Here is a 26,590-nt window from a genome sequence, read left to right on the forward strand (position 1 = left end):
ATGGAACAATAATAAAGGCGCAATATATTTATATGAAGGCACCATGGAATTCGTATTGAAATTATATATATCATATGGAATTTATGTAGAGTTAATATAGCCATTGTTTATATGGAATTTTAATAAATTCATATAAATGTAAATAGTTCTATTCAATTTAAATTATTCAAATTATATATGGAACTACAAGAGATCTAAGTTTATAGTTTATTTAAAATTTATTTAAAGTTTATTTATATTTTTGATATTGAATGTTATTGATAATGAATATAGAATTTATAAAGAATTAATATGATGGAATTCACAAAGAATTCGAGCGGATGTTTTAATCACCGCTGGAAATGCCAGAATCCATATATGCATATATTTTCATATATATACATATATGTATACATTTATATAGTGTATGTAAATAAATGAATCGACTCGAGAATTAAGATAATGCCCGTGCGAATTAAATGTATAAGACAATAAAATTGTTACGGGTAATTGACATATGTATTTAATTAAGAGAATAATTGAAACCCTTAGCCAAAGGCTTTTGTATTACAAATTTGTTAATAGGAGTTTGGACATCTTATAAAGAAATACCTTGAAATTCTATTGTCTGTAATTTAAAATTGACCAAATCAGGTAACACTTCATATTTGCCTATTAAACTCTGAGCTGATAAACTTGCTTAAGAATTTCGTATATAAGCAAAAGCCGGTACATTAATAAATATAACATATTTTTAAAAATATTTGTATAATACGAGTACTAGATAGGATTAATTTGACTTTATATACACAATTCCGTTTAGTAAATATGCAATCTGAATGATCGAGTCAGTTTCTAGGGTCAACAATAAATCTTGTGATCTTGAGAGGAATCTAATCTCATATACATATATACATATTTGTGGTGCAAACAATAAATTTCTTGGTCGATGCTTACAATACTTCAAAGAAGATTTCATACAAATTTGAAAATAATTGTGGCATTCCTTCAAATACAAATATGAACTATCGGTAAACAGAATCCACAGACTTGCTCATTTTCCCCTACTTTCAGAAAACTGTACTACGCTCTTTAGCGAGCGTCGGTTGAAAAATGTTTAACACCAGATGGCGCAAGTTATTTGGTATTCTCTCGTTTTCTCTTATTCGCTTCCACAATGTTAAAATAAACTGGCGATAACAGAGCGATGTAATGCTGCTGCTACAGTTAACAGAATGAAAACTGGGTCCATAATTTTCGAAATTAAATTTTTATCTTAAATAAAATAAAAACTGCGATAACTACAAGTTTTACAATTATTTATTTGCCGACTCTCAATTTGATGAGAATAATAATACACATATTTTTTTTGTAAAGGGAAAGTGTTAAATTCGTGTTTAGCTGCTGCCCGCCAAAGACAAAACAGCTGTTTTAACAGTCTTCTAGCACAGAATTAACATTTTATGTAGATATCTCTGTTAGCTGGGAAATTTTGCATTAACAGGCCTGTTATTCATGATTTTTGTGTTGAAGCGTGTGGATGTTGCGGCCGGTAAATGCTGAACAAAAAACGAGAAAACAGACTAAAGTTTTGTGCGAATTTGTGTTTAATTTTTAATTTGTGTTTATATATAATTTAATAATTAATTTAGTTAATGTTGTGTGCCAAGTGTTAAAATGCTGTAGCCACTCAGTTGTTGACTATTTTGCTCTTTTTTCGGTTGCGTATGCGGCATCCCTGTTATTTCACTGCGCTGTTCGCTGTTTTCTCTGCGCGTGTGCTTTGCCATCGCGTTCGCTATCTCGATTGTTTACGAATTTGTGTGCGTGGATAAATGTGCAAAAACTAGCGGAAAAGTACAATATATTGAATGAAAATGTCAATCAAAGGCCGTGAAATCACATCAAACGTAGGAAAATCAAATAATAACAACAAAATGGTGCTCGCTTTGCTTGCGCTAGCTGCGCTGCTGCAACTGAACGGCGGCAGCGGCGTCGCAGCGCATTTGAACGTATTTCTGAACCCAGAGGAGGTGATGCGATTGCTTGGTGAGTTCTCTTCCGCAGTTTACCCGTTAAGTCGCGCCCTTTGTTATTGATTTCTCCACCTCAACTACAACAATAACAACAATAGTGCAAAGCAATTGAGCAATTAGTGACGTTCCATTTGTGTCAACCAATTATGCGGCAGCTTTAGTTTTCAACGATTTTCATTCACTGGAAACAGAAACTGAAATGCTTTTCGAAATTATGTTGATTTGTTTGCTTTGGCTTAATTTTAGACACTCGCACACTCCCCGCTCTCTCTCATTCTCTCTCTCCCTCTTTCTCTTATGCTCGAGCGTTCTCTTGCTCAGCTACGCATGCCGCTGCAGGTGTTGTTAAACAGTTAAACAAATAAACAAACAACAAGCAAAAGTAAATGCAAAAGCAACAGCAACAACAACAAAACGGTCTATGTACATACATAACTTTCAGTTGGTTCGTTAAGAAATTTTACGCTTCGTAAAAAGAAGCATCAACAACAACAACAACAACAGCTATAACAATTTACAAGCAGCATTAAATTTATTTCACTGCCAGAGAATATTTTTGAATATTTCTGGGAATTGAAATTCCAATAAAAAAAAAAAAAAAAAAAAAAAAAACAGACACACACACATATAAATATATATGCACATACAAGAGACACGCAAACGAGATGACAACGCAAAGGAAGCAACAACAAAATCAAAAGCAACAACAACTGCAACGACTGCTGAAACACTGGAAGGCGAAGGCGATGGCGAAGGCAAAGGCAAAACGTGACTTGGAGCAGCCGCAAACGCATTTGATGCGATAGAGGATAGAGCGAAAGGGAGTGAAAGAGGGGCGAGCAAGAGCGTCTGCCAGAGAGCTGGGCATGCATGCGACAGGAGAGGGAAGAAGCAGCATGAACACAGGCATCTTCGTCAGCTGTGCGTGTGTGTGCTTGGGCTAGTCGTGCTGGTGTGCACAGTGGGCAAGAAGGAACGTATTGAAAATAAAAATGCGTCTATTATTTAAAGATTTGTTATATATGCATATATGTAAATATATAAAATATTCTATATAATTTGAGATCTCAGGCTAATGTTATGTTGCGTATACATAACCTGTATGTTTTCAATCGATATATTATATATAATTATTTATATATTATGTGTAAGATAAGCCTGTATATATATATATATATATCACATTGGCTACTGTATTGATCAATGTGTTTTGGCATTATGTTCTTGTGTCTGAGCCCACTGTGCGACGCCTGTCGCTTGCTTTGGCATTCGTATTTTTGGCAAGTCAACAACTGCTGCCCGCCCACTGCATGGGCCTCGCCTGTTGTTGCTGCTGCTGTTGTTGCTTGGCATGCTGCCTGCTTGTTAAGTTTGCGTAAAGTTTTTTTTTCCACTTGCCATGTGTGGGAGCTGCATTTTTTTTTTTTTGCCACTGACGACGACAACGACAACGACGATGCGCATAATTTGCGTATGCATTTTGAATTTTGGGGCGTGAAATCAAATATGCAAAATATCGTATGTTTGGATTTGGATTGGGATTTGGATTTGGATGGCGAATAGTTGGGTGTGGGGTCCATGGTCGCAGTGGGCGCTAGAGTAAGCGCATTCCGTTTTCGCCCATTCGGCCATTTGGCTGCAGCTTAAGCAACTGGGCGACTAATTAAGACTAAGCTGAAAAGTTTGCAGACTGGACAAATGCTCTGCCCCTCTCGCTCTCTCTGCCTCTGTTTTCCCCCTCTCTTTTGATATATGCGTGCAATAAAGAGAAGCGCTAAGCCATAAATCAATTAGGCAGCATAATTTGCATTTGATTTGTGAGGCTTTTGGCAAAAAGGCGTTGGCCAAAGCCCAGTTGAGGCCCATTCCAGGCTTGTATGCATATAACAAATTTTAATTTTAATTCTGATTTTTTATTAATTTTTTCTTTTTTGTATTTTCCCATTGCATTTTTTATGATTAAACAACGGGAGACTCATCCCCACAGGGAGCCGACTGTTGGTTCGGTTTCATTTTTTAAGCCTTTAGTCATAAAAAGCGGGCATATGAAATATAATCGGCCAGAGCTGGGCCGGGTATACACGATCCGATCGATCTGGCTGTCTCTGTCTGTCAGTTGAGTAATATATTTTTTATTTCCCTGCCCACAACTCCCCAAATAAGTTTTATGTGTTTTGCTTTGCTGCTGTGACACGCGCTACATTTTAAAATGCCTTTTGGCCGGGGCATTTTATTTAAATTGAATTTTAATGCCATTTTATTTTGAACATTTTCGACAATTCTCGTAGTTTTTCCTATTGACAAGTTTTTTCTGTTTACGACTTTAACGCTTCGGAATTTTCTTTGTCTATCTCAAATGATTTTTATGTGCCCATTGTTCGGTGTTAATTTTTTGGGTGCTTTGCTTTAATTTAATGGCCTATTTGTTGTTATTGTTGTGTGTGTGTTAATCATAGAGTTTAGAGCTTACAATGCATGTTAATGAGGCCGCATTGTAAAGTTCATTGTATGTCGAGCTTTGCAGATAGTAAGCTTTTCAAACACACAGTCTCTCTGCGTCCCTTTCTGTCTCTCTCTCTCTGTCTGTGTCTCTCTCTTTTTCTGTCTCCCTCTCTTTCTACCGCTTTCATATTCAACATACAGATGAAGATATTGCAAGATTTTCATTCTTTAACCGTTTTTATCCTTTATTTCTCAAGCTTTTCCCTATTCTTTGTCTCTCTTTCTCTATATTCCCTTCAGTTTCTTTCATTTCATCTGTCTATGTATTTCTTATTCTCCTTCTTTCCTTCTCTCGTGATATTTCTCTCCTCACTTTTCTCTATTTCGACCTTTTAATTTAGTACTCCACGTCTATGTCTCTCAGTCTCTCTCCCTCATTATTTCTATTTCTCTCTGTTTTCCCACTCTACGTTTCTCTCTTTTACTCTTCCTCCCCCTCTCTTTCTCTCTATTCTCTCTTTCAGTTCAGTTCCGACTGATTCCCAACGATGCGTTGCATGTTCTCTTCTTGTTGGTGTTAATAGCGACACGCCTACTGAGTCACGCCCACAGTTTGAGTTGCCGCAATGATCGATTGGGGAGCAGCTGCTAAACAGCCATGACAGCAACAACAACAACAACAATGATCAACAATAAGCTAAGAATCGTTTGCGAATCAGCAGCACAAAAGATAACAATAACACGAACGTGTTGAATTTACCACCAACTGTGTTAAATAAATTAAGCCCAGACGAGTGTCCCCCCTCGCTTCCCTGAAACGAGACGTGGCTTAAAGAAAAAAACTACTATATGCTTAGAGCCCTGCTTTGTGTGCGCTCTTTTGGCCAATTTCCAATATCCAATAAATACGCTTTGCATTAGTATTATAAGTCTGGGCAGCTTATGGGGCAGGCAAGCCCCGAGTATCTGAGAGATGCACAAAGACGGCAGCTGTTTGGTGCTACTGTGGCCACATTTAGCACCTCCTAGGTAACCGGAGTATCTGCCAGCATCCAGTTGTCCGCCTGGCCATAACAAGCATGCAAGAAGAAGCGCTACATTATCGACTCTCGACACTCGAGTCTCGTGTCTTGGGTTTATGGCTTGTTCTGCGCTTTGCTTGCCAAGATCTTGGCTGCTGATAGCGTTGGCAACAGCTTCTCCATCTGCTTGGACTTGTTCTGCTAAATGCCTTCGACGAACCGCATTCGCGTTCGCGTTCTCTGGGGGCCAAAGTTGTCTTAACGGTTTGCGCTGAGCCGTTGCCTGTTCGCTTTACTAGTTGCTGTCTGTTGCTCCTTCTCTTTCTCTCTCTGTTGCTGTTGATGTTGCTGTTACTGCGGCAGCTTGTGGCATGATCTATATTTTAATTGGTTTGTCTGCTGCCAAGCACAAGGCTAAAAGAACCATCGAGTTGCGCGCATAATCAGCTTCATTACCCATTAGCTAATGAAGCTATATAGAAGTGCGATAAGCTACTCGACTCGACCCGATGCGCATTGTAATCATGCCCAGCCCTTTGCTATGATGTGAGACAATTAGCGGCTCGTCTGCTTGGCTATATCTTTCAGCAGGTGCCAATAAGGCAGCTATAATATTCACCTAGTTCCCAATCGAAATGCCACTGAGGCATGATCAAAATCTCCAGATGATTCACTCGAGTTCATTCAAGAAAGTACGAATATAAAATAGATGGAAATTGAGAAAGAATATTAAGAAAACGTTATCTAGCCTTGATTTCATTTACAACATTAAAAGTTTTATAGAAATATGTATACATATTATGTAAAATAATATAAATATATAAATATATATAGTATATATATGTATATAAATAAAAAAAAAAAACAAATTAAATATATATACTCATCAAACATTAATTTTAATGCTAGAATTCTAAATACTCTTCTTAATTATTTCCATAATTCATATTTGATATTCATATTGAAAACATTCGACTTTTGCGTATTTTGATTCATTTTTCTATTCACATCCGCCGATTGTAATGTGAGCTATTAACTAATTCAAAGTTGATAAGCATCTATCTCTCTGCTGTTCACTTGAGTTGCGATCAGTGAAGCGAACAGATTAGTCGCCCTTGACGAGCGTCTTCATGTCGTCCCAATCGGGGACTCAATTTGTTTTTTCGTTTTGTGCTTTTAGCTGTGGCCTCAAATTCGTTATCGATTACCGTTTGATGGGCAGCTGACAGGTCACACAGTGTCACAGAGTCGAGTGTTACTAGCTGACATTGAGATCTTCAACTTGGTCGTTCTTCTTTGCCTTGCCATCTCCATTTATCTCTCTCTCTCTCTCTCTCTCAACTAGTAATGTGTTAGCTATCTGTCGTGTTGGCCAAAAGACATCATAAACTTGGCTTAGAGGTATCTCATTCAGTCTCTCTCTCTTTCTCTCTGCTTGTCTTTGTTTTTCTCTGAATCTAATTTTTTTAATTACCGACATTACATTCTTTTCTTTTCTTCTTTTGTTTTTCTCATTTAGCACAGCTTCTCTCTCTCATATCTTGTCGGTGTGTATATTGCTCCGTCTGCCGGTCTCATCTTTCCCTCTTACACTTTTTCTCTCTATTCGTTTCTTTCCCTCATGTCATCTCTGTTTTTCGTTCTCTCTATTTCTCATGTCCTTCTTATCCTCTTTATTTGTCATCATCTCTATTACTCGATCGCCCAATGTTGCTCTTTTAATGTTTCTTTCGCATCTCTTGTTTTCTCTATGTGTTTTCTCTCTCTCTCTCTCTTTGTCACCTCTGTTTGTAGCTCAAAATGTCCGTTTCCCACTCTTCTCTGTCAGTCTCTCTTTTATTTTCATCTCACTTCACTTTCTCTACTTTTCTCTTGGTTTTTCATTATCACTCTCTCATTTTGGGTTCCTTTTATTCTTGCTTTACTTCTCCTACTATACAGCTCTCTCTCTCTGCTAACTTTCTCTCTCTCTCTCTCCCGCTCTCTACCTTTCTCCCTCTCTATTTGACTCTGGAATAAACTCTCTGCCATTTATCTGTAGTTGTTCTGGCCAAAAACCGGCGTAAACTTGTTTAAGCCGAACTCACACAAAATAAACCTGCATTTGAATAAATGAACATCACATAAACCGATTGCCAGTGTGTAGGGGGGGGTAGGGGGTGTGTCTGGAATCAATTCGAATCAAATAAACGCGAAACGCGCCAAACTCGATGGCGACGTTTACAAGTCAAGGGCTTAAAGCATGCGTAGCTCTCTACCCCATTGACTCTGTCAATTGTGCAGGGCTTAGCCAGCCAGGGGAAAGGAGGGGGAGGGGACGGGGCTGTGGTTATCAGTGCCACTGCACAGAGGCAACAACTTACAACTGTCAACTGATAAACCCTCTGGGCAGCACGAGCGCTGCATGTCAATAATAAATAACTTGCATTGTTTGCCCGGCTGCCTCGTTGCCTCAGATGAATATACATATATCCCTATATGTATATATATATATATATAGTTTATATGTGTAGCACAAAAAGGAATAATCATATTTACATTAAACAACAAGGAGCTACGAGTGAAATTTTAGCCTCGTTCGCTGTCGATTTTATGGCGTTGATGGAGGCGAGTGAATGACAATTGCGAATACGCGCGTAAGCAACAATTGCACTGACTGCAGCAGCCACTGCAACTGCAACTGCAACATGGCAACATGGCAACATGGAGCCACACGAACGAGGGAGTGGGGGGGGCGGTGGAGCAGCCCCATGTATCCATCGCACACAGACAACATGCCTTTGCAGCTGCATCCGTATCTGTTGTCATGTTTATTGAGCTCTGTGTTTATATTTGGGCCATGCACTGTGGGAATTTGGCAGCAGGCAAATGCGACGGCCCTGCATGTAAACCAACTGAAAATCAGCTCGCGAATGAATATATATATATTATACATATGTATACATTTGTATGCCTATGCATATAGCTCGCATATGAAAGCCTGCATTGTTTTTGCTCTCTTTCAGCTGTGAGAAATGGGCGTTAGTCTTGCTTTCCGAAGACCTAATTCGTGTGATCATGAATAGATATACATTTATGTGTGTATAAGATACGTATAAATGTTTGATTTGTTGACCTGGTTTCCATCCAGCACCTGAATATATACATATACGAGCCCAAACCACTATTAATTCGAACAGCATGTTTTTTTTGCAGTGCGCAATGTTTAACACACTATATTGTCAATACTACTAAAGATAACACATACCAATTCATTTCGTCTTAAAGATAATTTTATTCTCTTCATGATGAAAAAAAAAATAATGCTCTCTTTCCAACAACAACAAAAATATGAGTAATTTACTAAAACGGTCTACTTAAGAGATAAGAAAAAATTGACCACTATTAATTCGAACGCTGCGTAATGTGATTTACTATCATACTCAAAACAATAATTTAATTAATATTAGAATTGTGTAACGTCGCCCTTGGCCTGAATTACACATTTAACTCGTATTGGCATTGATTTTAACAAAGTTTTGCAATGATCTTGAGAAATTGAGTCCCACATCTCTTGCAACTTTATTTTCAAGTCTGCAATATTCCGTTGTGGCTCATTTCGAAGCTGGTTTTTCATTAGCCACCAAATATTTTCAATTGGGCTTAGATCTGGACTATTTGCTGGCCAATCTAAAACCTCCATTTGATTATATTGCAGCCAATTTTTGGTTCCCTTAGCTGTGTGCGATGATGCTCCGTCCTGCTGAAAAGTGAATTCACCGCAATCTGATAGTTTTGGTATTGATGGCAACAAACTATCTTGTAAAATATTAATATATTTTTCAGCATTGAGTGTCCCTTCAATGAAATGAAGTCTTCCTAATCTCTTGGCAGACATACATCCCCATACCATAGTGCTCGCAGGAAACTTTGTTGTTCTTTTCAGGCAGTCTTTATGATATGTTTCTGACTTTTTACGGATGACGCGTTTTCTCGTATCGCCGACACTAACATCAAATTTAGCTTCATCGCTGAATATGATGGTATCCCATTGCCTTTGAGTCCAAGACATCCTTTCCCGAGCCCATTGCAAACGCTTCTTTTTGTGACGAAGCGTAAGCAAGGGTTTTTCCTTGGCCTACGAGTAAGATTACGAGTAAGTTATTGGGTACGATGCACAGCTAATAACAAAACATACTTTATAAAAACCATATCCAATACTTTTTAATTGCAGTCGAGTCCACTCTCGGTGGACAGTTTTGCCAATTGTCTGCGACCATTCAGAAGCCAAATTTCTTAAAGATTGGCGACGATCAGCCTTAACAATTTTGGCCAGTTGTCTTTTGTCGCGCGGTGTTATTGCTGATGTTCGGCCTCTATTCGCAATGTTATTTTCAATATTCCCATTTTTTTTTGAAAATTTTTATCACCCCATGCACAGACGACTTAGGCAAATTTAATTGCTTGCTTATCTCCGTAAGTGTCTTTCCAGATTTAAAATAATCCCTAATCAATACTCTGATTTCTTTACAAATTGGTTTACCACGCACCATCGTTGCTAAACTTTCACTGATCTGCAGCAATTCAAAAATTTTTTTGCATGCTGTATTGTGACATTATTTGCAGATCATAACTAGATAGTGATTCCGTTACATTAGCTGCTTTTGTTTTGCTCTTCTTGAGATTAAGGTAAGCTTACGCAGCGTTCGAATTAATAGTGGTCAATTTTTTCTTATCTCTTAAGTAGACCGTTTTAGTAAATTACTCATATTTTTGTTGTTGTTGGAAAGAGAGCATTATTTTTTTTTTTCATCATGAAGAGAATAAAATTATCTTTAAGACGAAATGAATTGGTATGTGTTATCTTTAGTAGTATTGACAATATAGTGTGTTAAACATTGCGCACTGCAAAAAAAACATGCTGTTCGAATTAATAGTGGTTTGGGCTCGTATATCGTTACTCTAACCAGAGTAACGCTAACTCAGTTTCTGTTTAGCTTAATCTAAGTATTACTTTTCCTGATCTGTTCTTCGTAGTCTCTTAAATGACATAAATTAGCCTAAAGTTTTAAGTAAAGTAGAAACAAGGAAACAAGCACACCTGGCTTTTACAGTTGCCAATATTTAATTTCATTTTGCAATCAAAATCTTCACAATAAATAACAGGATTATATATAAGCCCAAAAGCTTTTCATAAATAATAAAAGAGCTACGATTAAGTGTTTTTTCCATTCAATTCATTTCAATAAACATTCGGTTGTTAAATTCTATACTAATATTGGATATGGTAACTGTCACGAATTTATTTAACAATTTAATCTCAAATAATAAAAAACACAAATTTAAATTGTTTTCTGCAAATGAATGAATTTAAAAACCTTGCTTGACTTGTTACACAGATAAAATATATAAAATTAAGTAGTGAATCTAATTTTATTTATTTATTTTTTTTTTTAATGCTCATATATTTTTTAAACGTTTCTATAATTATATTATTACTAATCTTATTAATGAAATAAAATATAAAAAATAATTTCATATATATCTAATAATATATTATACGAATACTATTAATATTTATAAAGAAAAGTAAAAAGTGTTAAAATAATAAATACCGTTACCCTTTTTGCGAAAATATATGGTTCTGCGTTCTCCTAGTATAAGTTATTTTTAGTATACGTTATTTTTTTAGTTTAAATTTGGAGTAGAAATGTTGGTATTAACAGCGAATAATGTTGTTAATTGCATCATATGGTAATATTGGGAGGACCAGATTATATATATATTTTTTTCTGTCATATGAGCTTGATCTAGTTTAATTAAAAAAAAAAAAAAAGAAAAAAAAGGATAAATATTTCGTATTTTTTGGCAATAATTATCATCTGTTAACTGCATGTTAAATGCCATTAACAGTTACTTACTTTACTTTCTCAACAGTTTTCGATGATATTTCACTATGGAAAATGTCAAGCACGACTTAAGTCATGTTAAGGTCTTTGAACCACAGGTTTCTTTTTCAGTTCTAGTTCCAGTTCTATAGAACTCTGCTATCAAATGCATTTGGCTTAGTGAAAACTTTAAATTTGTTTCAATTACGAGAAATAATTTAGGCTTTTGGCTATATTTTGCGTTGTTGTTACTATGTAGCTTTCGTTAGCATCTGTGCCGACACAAAACTATGAACGAGATGAGATTGATGGCTGGGATCTTTCAGCATCCGCTGCACCTCTGAGGCGCGTTGGACTCTCCCGCATTTGATGATGGCCAACGGTCGATGGCAGCTTCTCAGGGCAGTCAAACTGTGGCGGTAGAAGCGTGTAGAAGCGATTAAGGTTAATTACTATTGATTTTTGGCCAACACACTGGCTGAGCCATAAACTTTTGTCAGCTAGTCAAAGCGTCAGGCAAGAAATTTGAATGATTAATTTAAGCCAATTTGCGGGCCGAGAGCTAAAAGTAAAATCTGTGCCAAATGGTTGCCCGCCAACTGACTGAAGAGGCTGCCGCCATGCGCCGGCCAAAACGAAAAACAATATAAAAATAAAAGAAGAACACACAAAAAAAAAAAACATTGCTAATTTAGCCTGGCACAAATTTGTTACAATCAAAGCCGTAAACGAGTAACCAGAAACGAGAACGATGCGCCCGCGGCTCCAAAAGCGGAATAAACCCCAAAAGCAGCAAAAATACAAAAAAGAAAAACAAACGAAACGAAACAAAACTCAGTAAAATATTAGGAAAAACAACAACAAGCAACAACACGAAGAACAAAGGGCGCATCATTTATCATAACGACGACGTGAGAGACAGCAACGGGCACGACTTGCAGCAACAGCAGCATCCATAAAGGCTACATGGATACGGATACAGATACAGATACGGATATAAATACAGATACAGATACATTCTAGAGTCAGAGCCAAAGATGCGTCGCTTAGGAAAGCTCAAAAACTGATGTTAAATGTTGACATGTGGTAGGCGTTTTACTTTGGGGACGCAGGGCGTGGCGGGGCGTGGCTGTTAGCCTGTAAGCGATATACATATCTGGCCCAGTCACATTAGGGTGGACCAAAACCGAGCCGCTGTCACCGGGCAACAGCAGATCATTTGTATTATTTATATTTCGCTTTGGCCGAGTGTGTGACATATTAGCCAGGAGGTTAGGCGTCCCATTGAAGGTGGCAGAGCTTAATGCGAAGCGTGCGCATCATTTATCAGCAATTGCAATTCGATCGGCTCTGAGCTCCAAGTTGGCAACGAGCCAAGAGGCAGTTGACAAACACAGCTGAAACAACTGCAGTCTCAGCTGGGCTGAGCCTAAACCCGCTGAACCCGCTGAACCCGCTGAACCCGCTGAACCCGCTGCCAGTCGACATTTGTGTATATCGAGTTCACGAGTTGCAACGCTAATTACAAGAAAATGGAAAACACATTTTTGAGTGTCTTGGCTGTCGTTGTTGTCGTTGTCTAGTTTCGATTTAGTTCCTTTCTGGCCCCAACGAGAGTAGTCCTCCAGCGCATTGACTGCACAATGGTCACGACTCACGGTTCGGTAGCAAAGCTATTAAAAAATACTGCCAAACAACAGCAGCAATAGGTTTAGCCATAACAATAACATCAGCGACAACAACAACAATAACAACAACAACAACAACATCGTCATGACTGCACGCTCTGAAAAATTCGACATACGATATGGATATGGTACCAATGGCTCCTGCCTGCCTGCTCGCTGTGGTTCCTCCTCCTGCTGCTGCTCCTGCTGCTGTTGTTGCTTTTGCTGTGGCTGTTGCTACAACTGTAGCTCGAGGCACGCCCCACCAAAGCTAGTTATGAACACGGCGCACACAAAGGTTAAAAAAGTTCAAGAGCCGTCGAGGCAAGCGCATGCGAGTGACATTTGCTCGTGACATGAAGGTAGACGACGCCACTTGAAGACAGCCTCAACCGTTCGGCTGGCCGTAAGAGGCAAGCTCTAACTTTCACATGAACCTGTGAACTGCAGCTAGTGCTGCATGCCACTCGCTCACTCCATAGAGATGGAGCTGCCTCGCCTAAGCCTCACTCACACACACAGTCAGAGTCACCGTCGAAAGGGTCAATGGAAGCGTGCGGCCGATCGGCCTGCGGGGCATTGCATTTGATTAAGTCATGGGCGCTATTTTTAAAATGCTAGCGAGGAATTTGTCACACACACACACACACACACACGCACACAAACACATGCAGAGAGTGTGCAACATGTTGCACATTCAAGAGGAAGTCGTAGCGACGCGACATGGCTGTCTGCCTCAGCCTCGTAGCCTCACAGCCTCACCGACTCTGTCCCCAGTGCTGCCACCTACTGTGGGCCAGCGTATCTCTAGCTGACACAATTTATACGCGACTTCGTCGCCGTCTAGTTGAGACATTCGGCGTGCTCCGAGCCAGCCAGTTCTCTGTCTGCCCTCTGCTATGCTCTATGCTCGATGTCTATGTCTATGTCTATGTCAACCTACATGCTCACTGATTTTTATTGTTATTGCCAGTTGTCAAAGGAAGTGTGTGCCCCGCTCTCCGCACTCCGCACTCCAGTTTCCCATTTTTCGTAAATTATTTCCTGTGCTTTTCCGCGGCTCCAACGACTGCCGCCTGCTGGGCACAGAGTTGAATGCACCAAAGTGAAGGCCCGTAGTGAAATATATTTGGGTATTTCCACAGAATTGTTTAACTCTATCAACTATGTAAATTTACCCTGACATATTTTATATTTATGCTATTGACAGCTGAGAGTTTTTCGATCCTAGTTCAATTCAATGAATAAGTAAACTAGCTGAACTAGTTCAATGGTTCAAAAGGTACAATTTTTAATATATTATGCAATAAGCTGCAGTTACACATGATTCACTGGTAAATAATAATAATATTTGCATTCTATTAATACATATATTACATAATAATTTATGTAACGAAAAATTCTCCTAAGTAGTTCCCTGTTAACATTGGACTAGTTCATTTGTGTATATTCTAAAGAAATTGAGATTTAGTGAGACCAATTAAAAGAAGGAAGTAAATGCTAAGCAATCATCAGATGTGGTCTCTGCTGATCATTTGAAAATAGTAAATAGGCGAAGTATCACCTAGCTCAGTGATTAAAGAGGTACAATATAAGATTGTATAGATACAATAAAGAGCACGATTCAATGATTAATAATAGAAATAATTGCATTACGTATAGATTGTTAGGCATTCTGAAAAATGCCTTAAAATTGAACTAGTTCATTTGTCTGCACTCTGCTATAATTGAGACTAATATAGAGGTAAAGTAGCACCAATTAAATGGAAGAATATAAATGGAGAAAAACTTGCTAAACAATTATCAGATGGAACTCAGTGAGCTCTTGTGTGTGGTCTCTGCTTATCATTTGAACTACTTGTAATCTCTTTGGGACTACCTGAACTTCTTCCAGATAATCATTAGCATAAACAAGCAAATGAAACGAAAATGAGTTGGCAATTGCTGGCAGGGGTCTCTAGATGGTTCATTAACTCGATTTTGTTTTTGGTCAAACCGCAAATAAACCCAACAAAATGTAGAATCATAACAACAACAACAACACAAATGGAAATGAAAGAAATAGTAAGAGGGAGATAGAGAGAGAGAGAGAGAGGGAGAGAGAGAGGGAAAGGAGCCAGAACAATCACGAGCTAAAGAACATATCTCAGACATGGTCATGGCTCATTTCTGTTTGTTTTCTTACCTTTTTTGCCCGTTGCGGCTTCGCCTTAATAACTGAAACTGAATCAGAATCTGCGGCCTGGCGACACGACTTGTTTTTGTTAGACTCACATATAGATACAGATATAAATGCACATGCATGTACAGATACAGATACAGATACAAATAGAGATACAGCTACGGTTGCAGATGCAGATACTGATAAACTCGAAAATAGTTTCGAGGAATTCCCTAAACTCGGTCGCGCATGTTTATTTATACAAAAATCGTACTCGGGCATCTACCACTCACTGGCTCCCTCCATCTCTGTCCCGCACCCTCGCTCGTTCTCTCTGTCTCTGTCGCTCTGGAAATCCGGGCGCATTGAGTGCATCTAGATAAATTTACATGTTAAGTGCATGATTTTGTTTCCATAAATTTGTCGATTGCTGCACGTGATGCGAATGGCTCGCTGCTGATATGAACTAGTTCAATGTGGTTTGCGGTCTCGCGAATCGCTCGAGCTTTTCCTTGTCAATTTAAGGTTGAGCTATCAAGCTACTTGTATATGGCAGAGGAATGAGGATTTCGCAGAACAGAAAACCATCAAACCAATTAGATTTTTCAACGTATTTTACGGTTTGATTATGAGTTTGTAAATAAAATAGAAAATTCCTTCTGTTTTACAATTCCCTACCACAAACGAAAAGCCACAAAAGAAAATTATGTATATACCTTGGCATAATGTGCATATCTCTCTGTAGAAAATTTACTATCCAAATAATAGAATATACTCTCAAGCAGTTCAACTCAGGGAAATTCAATTCATATTTTTGTGTAGAGGGTGGTGTTTTATGTATGTAAGATTAAATTTTTAAGAATTATTATTAGGAATTATTGCTTTGTTTGTAATTTTTTCCAGTTGATTATTTTAAATTTATCTAAATCACCCGCCTCATTCATCTCTTCATGTTATCTACATATCTTCTCTTCCCCAATAACTCGCTACTCATCATCTTACTTTTTATCATATCATCAATGTCATCTATCCATTCATCACTCTACTATAATAACCCTTGTTTCTACTCCACCCGTCACTCAAACGCTAATCAAAGAGAAGCGCTAGAACAAAAAAAAAAAAAAAAATAAATAAAAAATAAATAAATAAATAATAATAAAATAAAAAATAAAAAAATAAATAAAGATGAATAAACAAAAAACCTTATATATTAAAAATCTGAAATAAATAAAAATAAAAATAAAATTAAAAGATTATATAAAAATAAAAAATTTAATAAATTATAAAATCATGTATATTATTATCAATATATTTCGAATAGTCTACGAGTCGCAGCTCTCATTCAAGAGAGAAACTGAAGCCAATTTCTCCTATCTCACTTATTAAACTCGTCAGCATCAGCTGTATATAACTATAAATATACGTAGAGAGAGAGAGAGCGAGAGAGACAGAGAGCGAGAGAGCGAGAGTTGAAATTGAACTTGATTAAAATATAATAATAATCTGTAATTGCGCAATTCCTTATCAAGCCTAGGCCAAAGTCGAGCTCTTCTAGGTCTAGTGCAAATGTTTGTAAGAGATACTTAAACTTCTTTTAAACTTCTTAGACTTCTTTTCTGAGCATCGCAGGTTTATAGGCTATATTTTAGATATTTTAAATGTTAATTAGGCGCTAGTCTTTTCCTCATACATTTATTATCTCTCTACAATCTGCAATTGCTTGCCTTATAATGTACATTCCTCACATTGCCTGATATGGCATAATTATCTGATATCAACAGCTTCGTAATGCTGATACTAATCGACCGTGTCTATGTTGCTCTCATATTGTAGGCGTCTCGGCTGAGGTTTACTATGTGCGCGAGGGCCACATCAACAACTATGCGCTCAATTTCATTGTGCCGGTGCCGGCGAATGTGCGGGACGTGAGCTTCACGTGGCAGTCGCTGGCGGGGCGGCCGCTGCCGTACAGCCTGAACGTGGTTAGCTCTGACCAGGAGGTGCTGCCGCGGCCGGCGCTGAATGTGTCGCACATTGGCGAGATTCCGACGCACATTCAGACGTGGGCGGTGGCGCTGAGGTGCAGCGGAGTGCGCGCGGCGGAGGTGGATGTCACCATCAGCATGGAGGTGATGCTGAATCGTGCTCTGAATAACGTCACCCACCTGGTATTCCGGCGCAAGAAGATCTGTTTGCTCACTGACAGTGACGAGGAGCAGCTGCAGACGGCGGGCCACGATGTGGATGACCCACAGCTGCTGGAAACAGTGCTGCCGCCGCCCACGGGCCTCATCACCCTGGTGGTGGGCGTCACGGTGGCCATGAGTGCTGTTTGCATACTCCTCGTGATTGCGTACTGCGTGCGCGGTGCGGCGGCCAAGCGGCAGCACCATCAGCACGGCGGCCAGCCGATGCGAACCTCCAGCTTCCAGCGGCTGAACACGCAGCCGCCGTGCCAGTCGTCTCTGGGCTCCGCCGCCTACATGACGCCCTCGCTGATCGGGCCGGCGCATGCCTCGTCCCTGCCTCGTAAGGTGGCGGTGTGCGTGGAGCAGCAGCAGCAGCCGGAGGAGCTGCATCGTCGCATCTCCGAGCTGACCGTGGAGCGCTGTCGCGTGCGGCTCTCCAGCCTGCTGCAGGAGGGAACCTTCGGGCGCGTCTATCGCGGCACCTACAACGACAGCCAGGACGTGCTCGTCAAGACGGTGGCCCAGCACGCCAGCCAGATGCAGGTGCTGCTGCTGCTGCAGGAGGGCATGCTGCTCTACGGCGCTTCCCATCCCGGCATACTCTCCGTCTTGGGCGTCTCCATTGAGGATCACACGACGCCGTTTGTCCTGTATCCCGCCGTGAACAACACACGCAACTTGAAGCTCTTCCTGCTGGATCCTGCCTGCGCACGCACCGTCACCACCATCCAGATTGTGATGATGGCCTCGCAGCTCTCCATGGCCCTGGACCATTTGCACAGCCATGGTGTGGTGCACAAGGACATCGCCGCTCGGAACTGCGTGTGAGTAGAAACAAATCGAAGATCTCTCCCAATGAAGTGATCTTTACGTGTGTATTTTTTGTGCCTCTCTCTCCCCCGCTCAGTATTGACGATCAGCTGCGCGTGAAACTGTCGGACAGCTCGCTCTCGCGCGATCTCTTCCCCTCGGACTACAATTGCCTGGGCGACAGCGAGAACCGGCCCATCAAGTGGATGTCGCTGGAGGCGCTGCAGCACAAGCAGTTCTCCGAGGCGAGCGACTCCTGGGCCTTCGGCGTGCTCATGTGGGAGCTCTGCACATCGGCCAAGCAGCCCTACGCCGAGGTGGATCCCTTCGAAATGGAGCACTACCTGAAGGACGGCTACCGTCTGGCTCAGCCCTTCAATTGCCCTGATGAGCTGTAAGTAGTCAACGTCAAAGACCTAACATGTACAGTATAGCTTATCTCTCTTTCCATATCTCTCTCCCTCTCTCTCTCGCTCTTTGCAGATTTACCATCATGGCCTACTGCTGGGCTCTGCTACCCGGGGAGCGCCCCACCTTTGCGCAGCTGCAGTCCTGCCTATCCGATTTCTATTCACAGATTACGCGCTATGTCTAGGCGGCCGTTGCCTTTGGGGCGTTAGGAGCGCGCACTTGTAAAGGGCGTGGCTAGTCCATAATGCAGCGCAGCGACGGTCCTGGAATTCCTCATACTCTTACCGTAGTTAGCCGAAAGTCCAGTTAGTCTATGTAAACGTTGTTATATTGCCAAATCTTATGCTTAGAGTCTCATGGTCGATTTTTGTATATAGTTTATATAGTAACACGACATACGTTCTAAGTTCTTGATTAGTTTCATTCACGAAAGACTCAAATACACACACTCACATACACACACAACTACACATATACATAATCAGAGATATGCGACTTACATATAGAGATTGACCAGGCTTTTCTGCAATCTCCGAGCATTTACTTAAGATAAGTGTAGCAAAAGAACCTTGAACCGAAATCAAATATAGTGATATTTATCTATACAATGATGTATGTTAGATCGATAAGTTTTAAAGTATACACATATGATTACGATAATGTAAAACACATATTTATAAAACACTGCACAATAAAATCTAGAGAAAATCAATATACAACGATTTTTGGAAAATTTAACAACAAAAGTAACAATTGAATATGAATACGAATACAAATACAAATATATATAAATAAAGAGCTAAAACCGTAATTCCAACAATTTTAAACAAAGCGAGTTTTACTAAATCGGCTTAACAATAAACTGGGTATTATGCTCGATAAGCCCATTAACGCTGAGTCATCTGCTTTCCATATTCCAGCGAAAAACTGTGAAAATTTATGGCCTGACTTGGAAGTTGGGCATAGGATAAGAGACGGAACTCCAGCCCAAAATACCAAGAGAAACCAGCTGAGAAAAATACAATGAAAAAATAGAGAGAGAGAGAGAGAGGGAGTGAGAGGAGAGCGAGAGACTGTTTCGGTCACACAAATTAGCCATAAATTTTAATTTTACATGACAATGTTTTTGGGATAAGAGGATAAAGGCTGGCTCCGAAAGTGTTGGGTGGTAGCGCCTACGCCAAGCAGCGAGAGAGACAAATCAATTTCGACTAGCGTCGCTGCCTGGCCTTGGCCGCACACACGGCCAGGATAATGGCATGTGCGGCAGGCCAAGATGCGAGCGTATCCTTATACATATATATATATCTTATATCTTATGTGAAAACTGCGAAAAGTGCGCTAAGTAGGTGTGCGTGTGTCTGTATGTGTGTGTATGTGTGTGTGCGGGTGACTCGACAACACATGTCCGTCCGAGCATGTGTCCTGTGTCCTTTTGTGTCCTTGTGTGTGTGTGGGTGTGTGTGTGTGAGTGTGTCCTTACATTTTAACAGCCATTGCCAGAGCCATATCGTAAATATTTTGACAGAATCGCTTTTGCCATTGCCTTTCGTGTTGGCTATTGTGTTGCCTGCTCAGCTACATCGTCTCCTGCCCTCCTCTTCCTCATCTCGAGCTGTTGCTGTTCTTGTTGTTGTTGTTGTTGTTTGTGGCAGGAGCAGCACCTGCCGCCGCCTCAGTTGCCTTGCGGTAATCCTTGTGTTTGTGACTTGACCTGCTTCGTTTGCCATGGCATTTGGCTATAGCCGTAAGCGGCTTTAAAATTACGCTTACGTTTACGTTTACTTTTAGCATTGCCTGTTGCCTGTTGCTCGGCAGTTGGCCTCAAGCAGCCCAGTGGCAGCCATGTGATATACGAGCCATTACGGCCAGGACAACAGCCATTGTAAACAGTTTGCTTAAGCACATAGTTTGTTTATACTTATTACTTGATAATGCCCGCAGATATATGGCTCGGGCTCTTCGTCCTTATGTGGCAACCAATCCGACAGCTGCACTCATTCGCATCTACTCTATCTACATATTGTATTTGTATTTGTTTCGTTGCTTGACTAGCCAAGTTCTCGGCTTATTCGCAACACATTTCCTAAACATGCTCGATAAACAGTTCAATCGCAGCAGCCAAACACAAAATACTGTCTTCCATATCCGGCCGTCTGATGGCTGGCGCCCAGCGAACTTTCTGCGCGATTTCCATGAAACGAGCTAACAGGGCACAGCAGAGTTTGTTTAGCAGGGGCTCCATTTCCATTTCCACTTCCATTTGCATCTCCATCGCCATTCCATTTCCATTTCACATAGCCATGCGATTTCCACGTACGCCGCCTACTTCTCAAGTGGCAGCCGGTTGAACGCGCCCCCAATGGGCTCAACCTCCGCCCTTCCCCCTCCCCAGGGGCCCGGGGCACTTGCAGTGCGCTTCGGTGATAATTTGAAAAGTTTATATGCCGCCCGGCGACTGGCTGCACGAGGCCGACGGCGGCTGCTGTGGATGGAGCTGCTGCACCATTCTAATGACAACTTAAATAAACAAGGGCACAATGGAGCGAACACCGCCTCGAAAGCGGAGCAGCTCAAGTTGTTTTCCCAGCAACGAGGGCGGCGGCGCATTGTGTGGAAATATTTATTTTCTATAAAGTATTTTTGATTATCGTGAGTCGAGTGAACTGAGCCAAAGCTGTTGTTGTTGTTGTTGTTGTTGCTGCTGTTGCTGCTGCTGCAGCTCTGATTTAAGAAAATAGACTGCGCTGCAATTAAAGCCTAACAAAATGCATAATTTCTGGCCAGCTGACCCACCCCGTCGATAAGGCCTCGCCCATCGACATCGACATCGACTTGGAAGCTCTGAAGTTTATGTACAACGCATCCGCTAATGGAATTTTAATGTTTCATTTGAAATAGTCGCGTACGATGCATAAATTTCGCTTAGCTCAAATCAATATTTGAATTGACTTGAGTTTTTATTTCTTCATTTATTTTATTTTGGAGCATAATAAACGAAAATGTCTGCTGACTTTTTTTTTGTGTGGAAAAGGTCTGGCTATTTGGCTCACTTGTCTGACCTGGCGCCTCAATTCCAAAGAAGTGAAAACAATTAATTCTGACGAACGAGTCAATCTACAGCTAAAGCCAAACAGACCGGGGAAAATTTACCAGGAAAAACCTTTCTGATTTTATAGGTAGTAGGAGGTAATACATATATTTCATATAGATGGGCAAGGGAGTAAACAAATTTAATTAGACTTGCAGCCTATGTTTGAATTCGAGTTTCTTATATGAACATACATACTTATGCACATATATAATACTTTATATGTATGTAAATATGTACATACATATGTATTTATATTGCTCAAAAATGCATGTATGTATATACATGTACATATGTATATAAATTTAAGAGAAGAGCAACAATGTTTGCTCTTCTTAAAATAAAATCTAGGCCTCAAAATCAAAGTCTTGATTAAATATTTAATTGTATGTTGGTTCGAAGGGTATTTTGAAAGCATTTAGTTTAACTGTACGAAATCCCTTTTTGATATTAATCATAAGCCTTTTTTTATAAAATAATATTTATGTATCAATAATGAAGTCATCACAATTTCTTGATATGTATCTTCAATTAAATAAATATTATTGGATGACTGTAAGTATATTACAAGTAGCCAATAAGACTGGGTGATGCCCTAAATGACTATTTTGAATATGGTATGGAAATCTAAAAGAGTTTATGTGTGCCTTTCAGAATCTTTAGTATTGCCAAATAATCTTAATTCCGAGCTCTAAATTTCTTTTGTCTACATAAATTATATTAATTTGATTTTACAGAATATAATATATATACATACATATGTATTCATTTATATAATAATATAATAATGATTACTTTAACATTGTAATTACAGTATTTCTTGTATTTTTCATAAGTTGAAACAGAGAGACGGTTACCCATACATACTTACATATGTACATATGTATGTTTATTATGAGAACACATAAAAGCATACGTATGTATGTATATATTTTAACAATTTTTAAAAAAATAATTTATATATTTATTTGTTTTTTAAATAAATTTCTGTAGAATAGTGTTTTCAAATTTTGGATGTTTCCTCTTAATTTATTTATATATTTATTTCATTCTCAAAGAAGACACTATTGTTTGACTATATGCATAAATGAATTTCTTTAAAAATTTGTAAAATTGAGATTTTTGTATGAAATGGAATAACAAATACTTATACACTATATTATTATTATATTTGAAAATATTGTATGTTTATATCTTTAGGTATTTCACATCGATTTTAAAGATATTCAAGAGAACATGTCTCCTTAGATATATTAATTTGTGGAAAAATATTTCGAGTAAGAAAATAATATTATACATATATAAATATATTGATGGATACATACATCATTTAAAGAAATATGCTAACATAATCAATATTATTTTTGATAGATGATGAGTATATCATTTAAATACATATGATAATATAAATTCTATATAGACATTTTCTTCATCTGATGCAATGATATTTATGCAATTTTAGTAAAGCTTTCCCAGATTATTGAATTACCCAACATTAAAGATAATATTGAATTATAGTATGTTATTTAAGTAATTTACGTTTCACTTGACGGTTTTATGGATACTAACTTCGATATACAGAGCAAGCTATTACTTAGAGCATTGTTTCCTTACCGTAATCTAAGAGCAATGCTGGCAGCTGGGCAAAAAGCTGCAACTTAACCTGCGAACTTGGCCAGGACTCCTTGTTCTTTCCCTTGCCTTGGCAACAGCGCCGAGTTTGTTATTCACGCAAATCCTTTAATGCCATTTATCATACAAGGTGCGCACATCTGAAATGCATGCAAAATATAACGCGTCCTGGCTGATCTCTGGCAAAACAACATTAAATTGAAACAAATTGAACATAAAAAGCATTCAAAATAAAGCAAACACCTCGACGAAGGCGAAGGCGAAGGCGAAGCCAAACAACACACAGAAGGGGGGGCCAGAGCACCAAGAGGACCAGGAGGACCAGAGGTAGAAGCCGAGCAGAACCAAAATCAGAGGCGAAACTAGGACGAGGAACGAGTGCGAGTACGAGGTGCTGCCAAAGTAAATACAGGAGTCGAAAACATGCACACACACTTATATATACATGTACACAAGCTAGTGGCAAAAGTTGCTCGGAGAGACGGTGTTGGGCTAGACGGGGGTACGACTTGTTGGTTGGATTACTTTGGTAGTTTGAAAATAGAACGCAAAATCAAGCAAAGGTACACAGCACAGACCAAATGGAAGACGCAGGCATGGCGAGGAGTAGCAGGGGTAGAGGGTTAGTCGATAGACGAGACACTGACAGACTGGCAGGGAAGGAAACGGAAGTATTTTCTGTTGATACTGAACTCAATTTAGACGAAATCAAGTCAAACATGGCACCCAGAGAGTGAGGCGGGGGCGACCAAAGAGTAGCGCAAAATGCTGTACTAAATCATGTGGGAGCCAAAGGTGAATGCTGGAGCTGGGTGCCAATGCTATGCATTTGGCGTGTGTCCAAAAGAATGCTCAAGACGATGTCGACGCGCTGCCACACACCACCTACCAAGTGCCTTGGCTTGACAAAAAAAAAAAAAAAAAAAAAAAAAAAAACGAAATAAAAGAAAGAAAATAAAAGAAGAGGAAGAAAAGAACTTGAGGCTTGATTGATGTTTGTGCTTCTAGTTGTTGTTTGCAGACAGGACAGGAGCAATCCGAACACCGAACTCGGGGCATTCAATTTTCGATTAAAGTCTCGCTCGCTGGCAACAAATTGGTTTGCCCATTTGGTTCCATTGGCCGCACTAATCAGTCGCATGTCCAAATATTTATGCTCAACCTCCAATTCCGACTCCGACTCTGACTGAGTCTCTGAGTACGGGTGTCAAGCAACAGACAAAGAAACCGGGCAGAGCCAGGAAAGTGAAAGTCAGCGCAAAGGATAAGCAAAGAATAGTGCAAGACTAGCAAATAGGATGTTGTTATGTTTCCATTATCCAGCTGTATACCCCGTAGAAACTATATATATTAAATGGGGTATGTCAAGAAAAATTTAGGAATACTCTACCGTCTTCATAGAGGATTAGTCCAAGCGTACTAAAGAATGTTTAAAAGGATTAATTTGTACACATATCGAATATCAAATATATAATACAAACTGTAATGCTGGAATGCCAACGATATTTGATAATGGCAAAAGAAAATAAGTTCTTAGAATATTAATTCAATCATCAGCACAAGTCTAACTTCTTCTGATCGCAGTCCTTACGTAGTCGAGAAATATCTAATATAAAAATTTATGATCCGTCAAGTTAGGTTACTTTTTTCTTTGCAGGGTATACTTAAGTAACATTTCCTCTTACAGATCTTTTCTGCACACTTGCTTTATCCAAGCACACGTTTAGCTGGATTACAAGAATCAACACATTTTCCTTTCATTTCATATCCCATCAGCTGTAGGGTATAATTAAGTTGATCATTTCTTTAGTGGCCTGCTCAGTGTTCTCAATTTTTTGTCGGCTTTGCTTGTACGAGGCACATTTAATGGGTTTAGCGAAATCGTCTTTTTTTCGTGGGTTTCTCTTTTTATTTAGCCTCGAACAAAACGTTTTCCTTACGTGGGGGGCTTCCATTTCGATGGCCAGACAATGGGATCGGTATAGCGAAGCCTCTGACACCGACACCAGGGCGCAGAGCCCAATGCAGACAGAGGCTCAGCATGTGGTGCAAGGATTTGTGTCCTTTTGTTGGGTTATCTCTCTCTCCCTCTCCCTCCCTCTCACGTTCTCTTTTGCTCTTTCTCTTTCGGTGTGTGTGTGTGTCGCTGTCGTGTGGGTTGTCCGCACTTTCACTGGACGCTCTATTTACAGTTTAGGCCAGCGAGCAGTGCAGGATTTGCTGGGAATTGTGTTTGGTAAACATTTTCGACTCTGTTGTTTTTAATAAGAAAATTGGCCAAAGGCCACCAGCAACAGCAACAACAACATCAACATAAACAAAGCGAACCGGCAGCTGAAGGAGTAGCAGTCCGAGTAGGAGTAGAGCCAAGTCCTGGCAGATTGCTTTTAAATTTAAGACCCGCTTGCTTTCAGTTTTTATTTCATTCCACATATGTTTATGTGTGTGTGTGTGTGTGTGCGTGTGTACTTTTCTGGTGATTTATGTTTGTTTGTCTTGGGCTTGTCCATGGATTTGTGGGTCAAACCGAGCGAGAACGAGCAAAGCGTTTCCGAAAATTAGTTGGTCCACAGATTGATAGAGTTTCAAGAGGATGGCCGATGGAAGTTGGGCAGTTGGCATGGAACTTCGGATGCTTGCTGAATAAATAAACCATATAAACTAAACAAACCAAAGTACAAACAACAAAAATATCTAGACATTTGCATTACAGATCTAAACTCGACTAAATAACTGCGATAAAATCTGTTTCGGCTTTCGGTTTTCCCATTATTATTTTGGATAGCTACTTCCCAAATCAAATGCAAATATGCATTGAATATTTCCATCAGAAAATGTAAATCTAAATAAAATCAAATACGAAAATATGAAAATACATCGAACAAAATATGTTCACTGAGAAAGCAAACACCGTGAAACAAAACAAAAAAATCAAAAGCCAGACAGCCAGAGAGTCGAGGAGTCGGGGGGTCAGGGACTCAGACTGGCAGATAAAAATCAGAGTCGGAATAATCACTGGGGAGCTGGTCCATCCATCGGAGGGGAAGCGGCTGCTGCATGTGCTTAGGGAGTCGGCTTATCGGCCTGGCATCGCTTGCACAGAAGGGTTCCCAACAAGGCAGGAGAAGAAGATGCTGCTGCTGATGGAGCATCAGATGATGATGATGATGATGATGATGATGATGATGATAAGGCTGGAGGCTCGACTTTTGGGGCGTAATCAATTAGGCGGCTCCAAAGGTAAACACGCGGACTCCATGCTGACAGGCCGAGAGTAGGTTTA

The 26,590-nt window shown here is 39.7% G+C and overlaps 1 protein-coding gene and 1 long non-coding RNA gene across 2 annotated transcripts; one reads left to right on the forward strand and one right to left on the reverse strand.

Moving 5' to 3' along the window:
• Window positions 1-1,488: 1,488 nt before the first annotated feature.
• LOC6576156 (tyrosine-protein kinase Dnt) lies at window positions 1,489-19,296 on the forward strand. Its single transcript, XM_002002119.4, has 4 exons — window positions 1,489-2,028; window positions 17,008-18,187; window positions 18,271-18,567; window positions 18,657-19,296. The coding sequence occupies exons 1-4, from the start codon at window positions 1,851-1,853 to the stop codon at window positions 18,766-18,768; spliced, it is 1,767 nt and encodes a 588-aa protein (XP_002002155.2). The 5' UTR covers window positions 1,489-1,850; the 3' UTR covers window positions 18,769-19,296.
• Window positions 9,443-10,407, reverse strand: LOC116803867. The gene is made up of 2 exons (XR_004363876.2): window positions 9,657-10,407; window positions 9,443-9,596 (listed from the first exon to the last, which is right to left on the reverse strand). It is a non-coding gene; the product is annotated as an uncharacterized LOC116803867 (long non-coding RNA).
• Window positions 19,297-26,590: the final 7,294 nt, after the last annotated feature.

This window comes from Drosophila mojavensis, unplaced genomic scaffold, assembly GCF_018153725.1.
Source record: "Drosophila mojavensis isolate 15081-1352.22 unplaced genomic scaffold, ASM1815372v1 contig_36, whole genome shotgun sequence".
NCBI classification, from domain to species: domain Eukaryota; kingdom Metazoa; phylum Arthropoda; class Insecta; order Diptera; family Drosophilidae; genus Drosophila; species Drosophila mojavensis.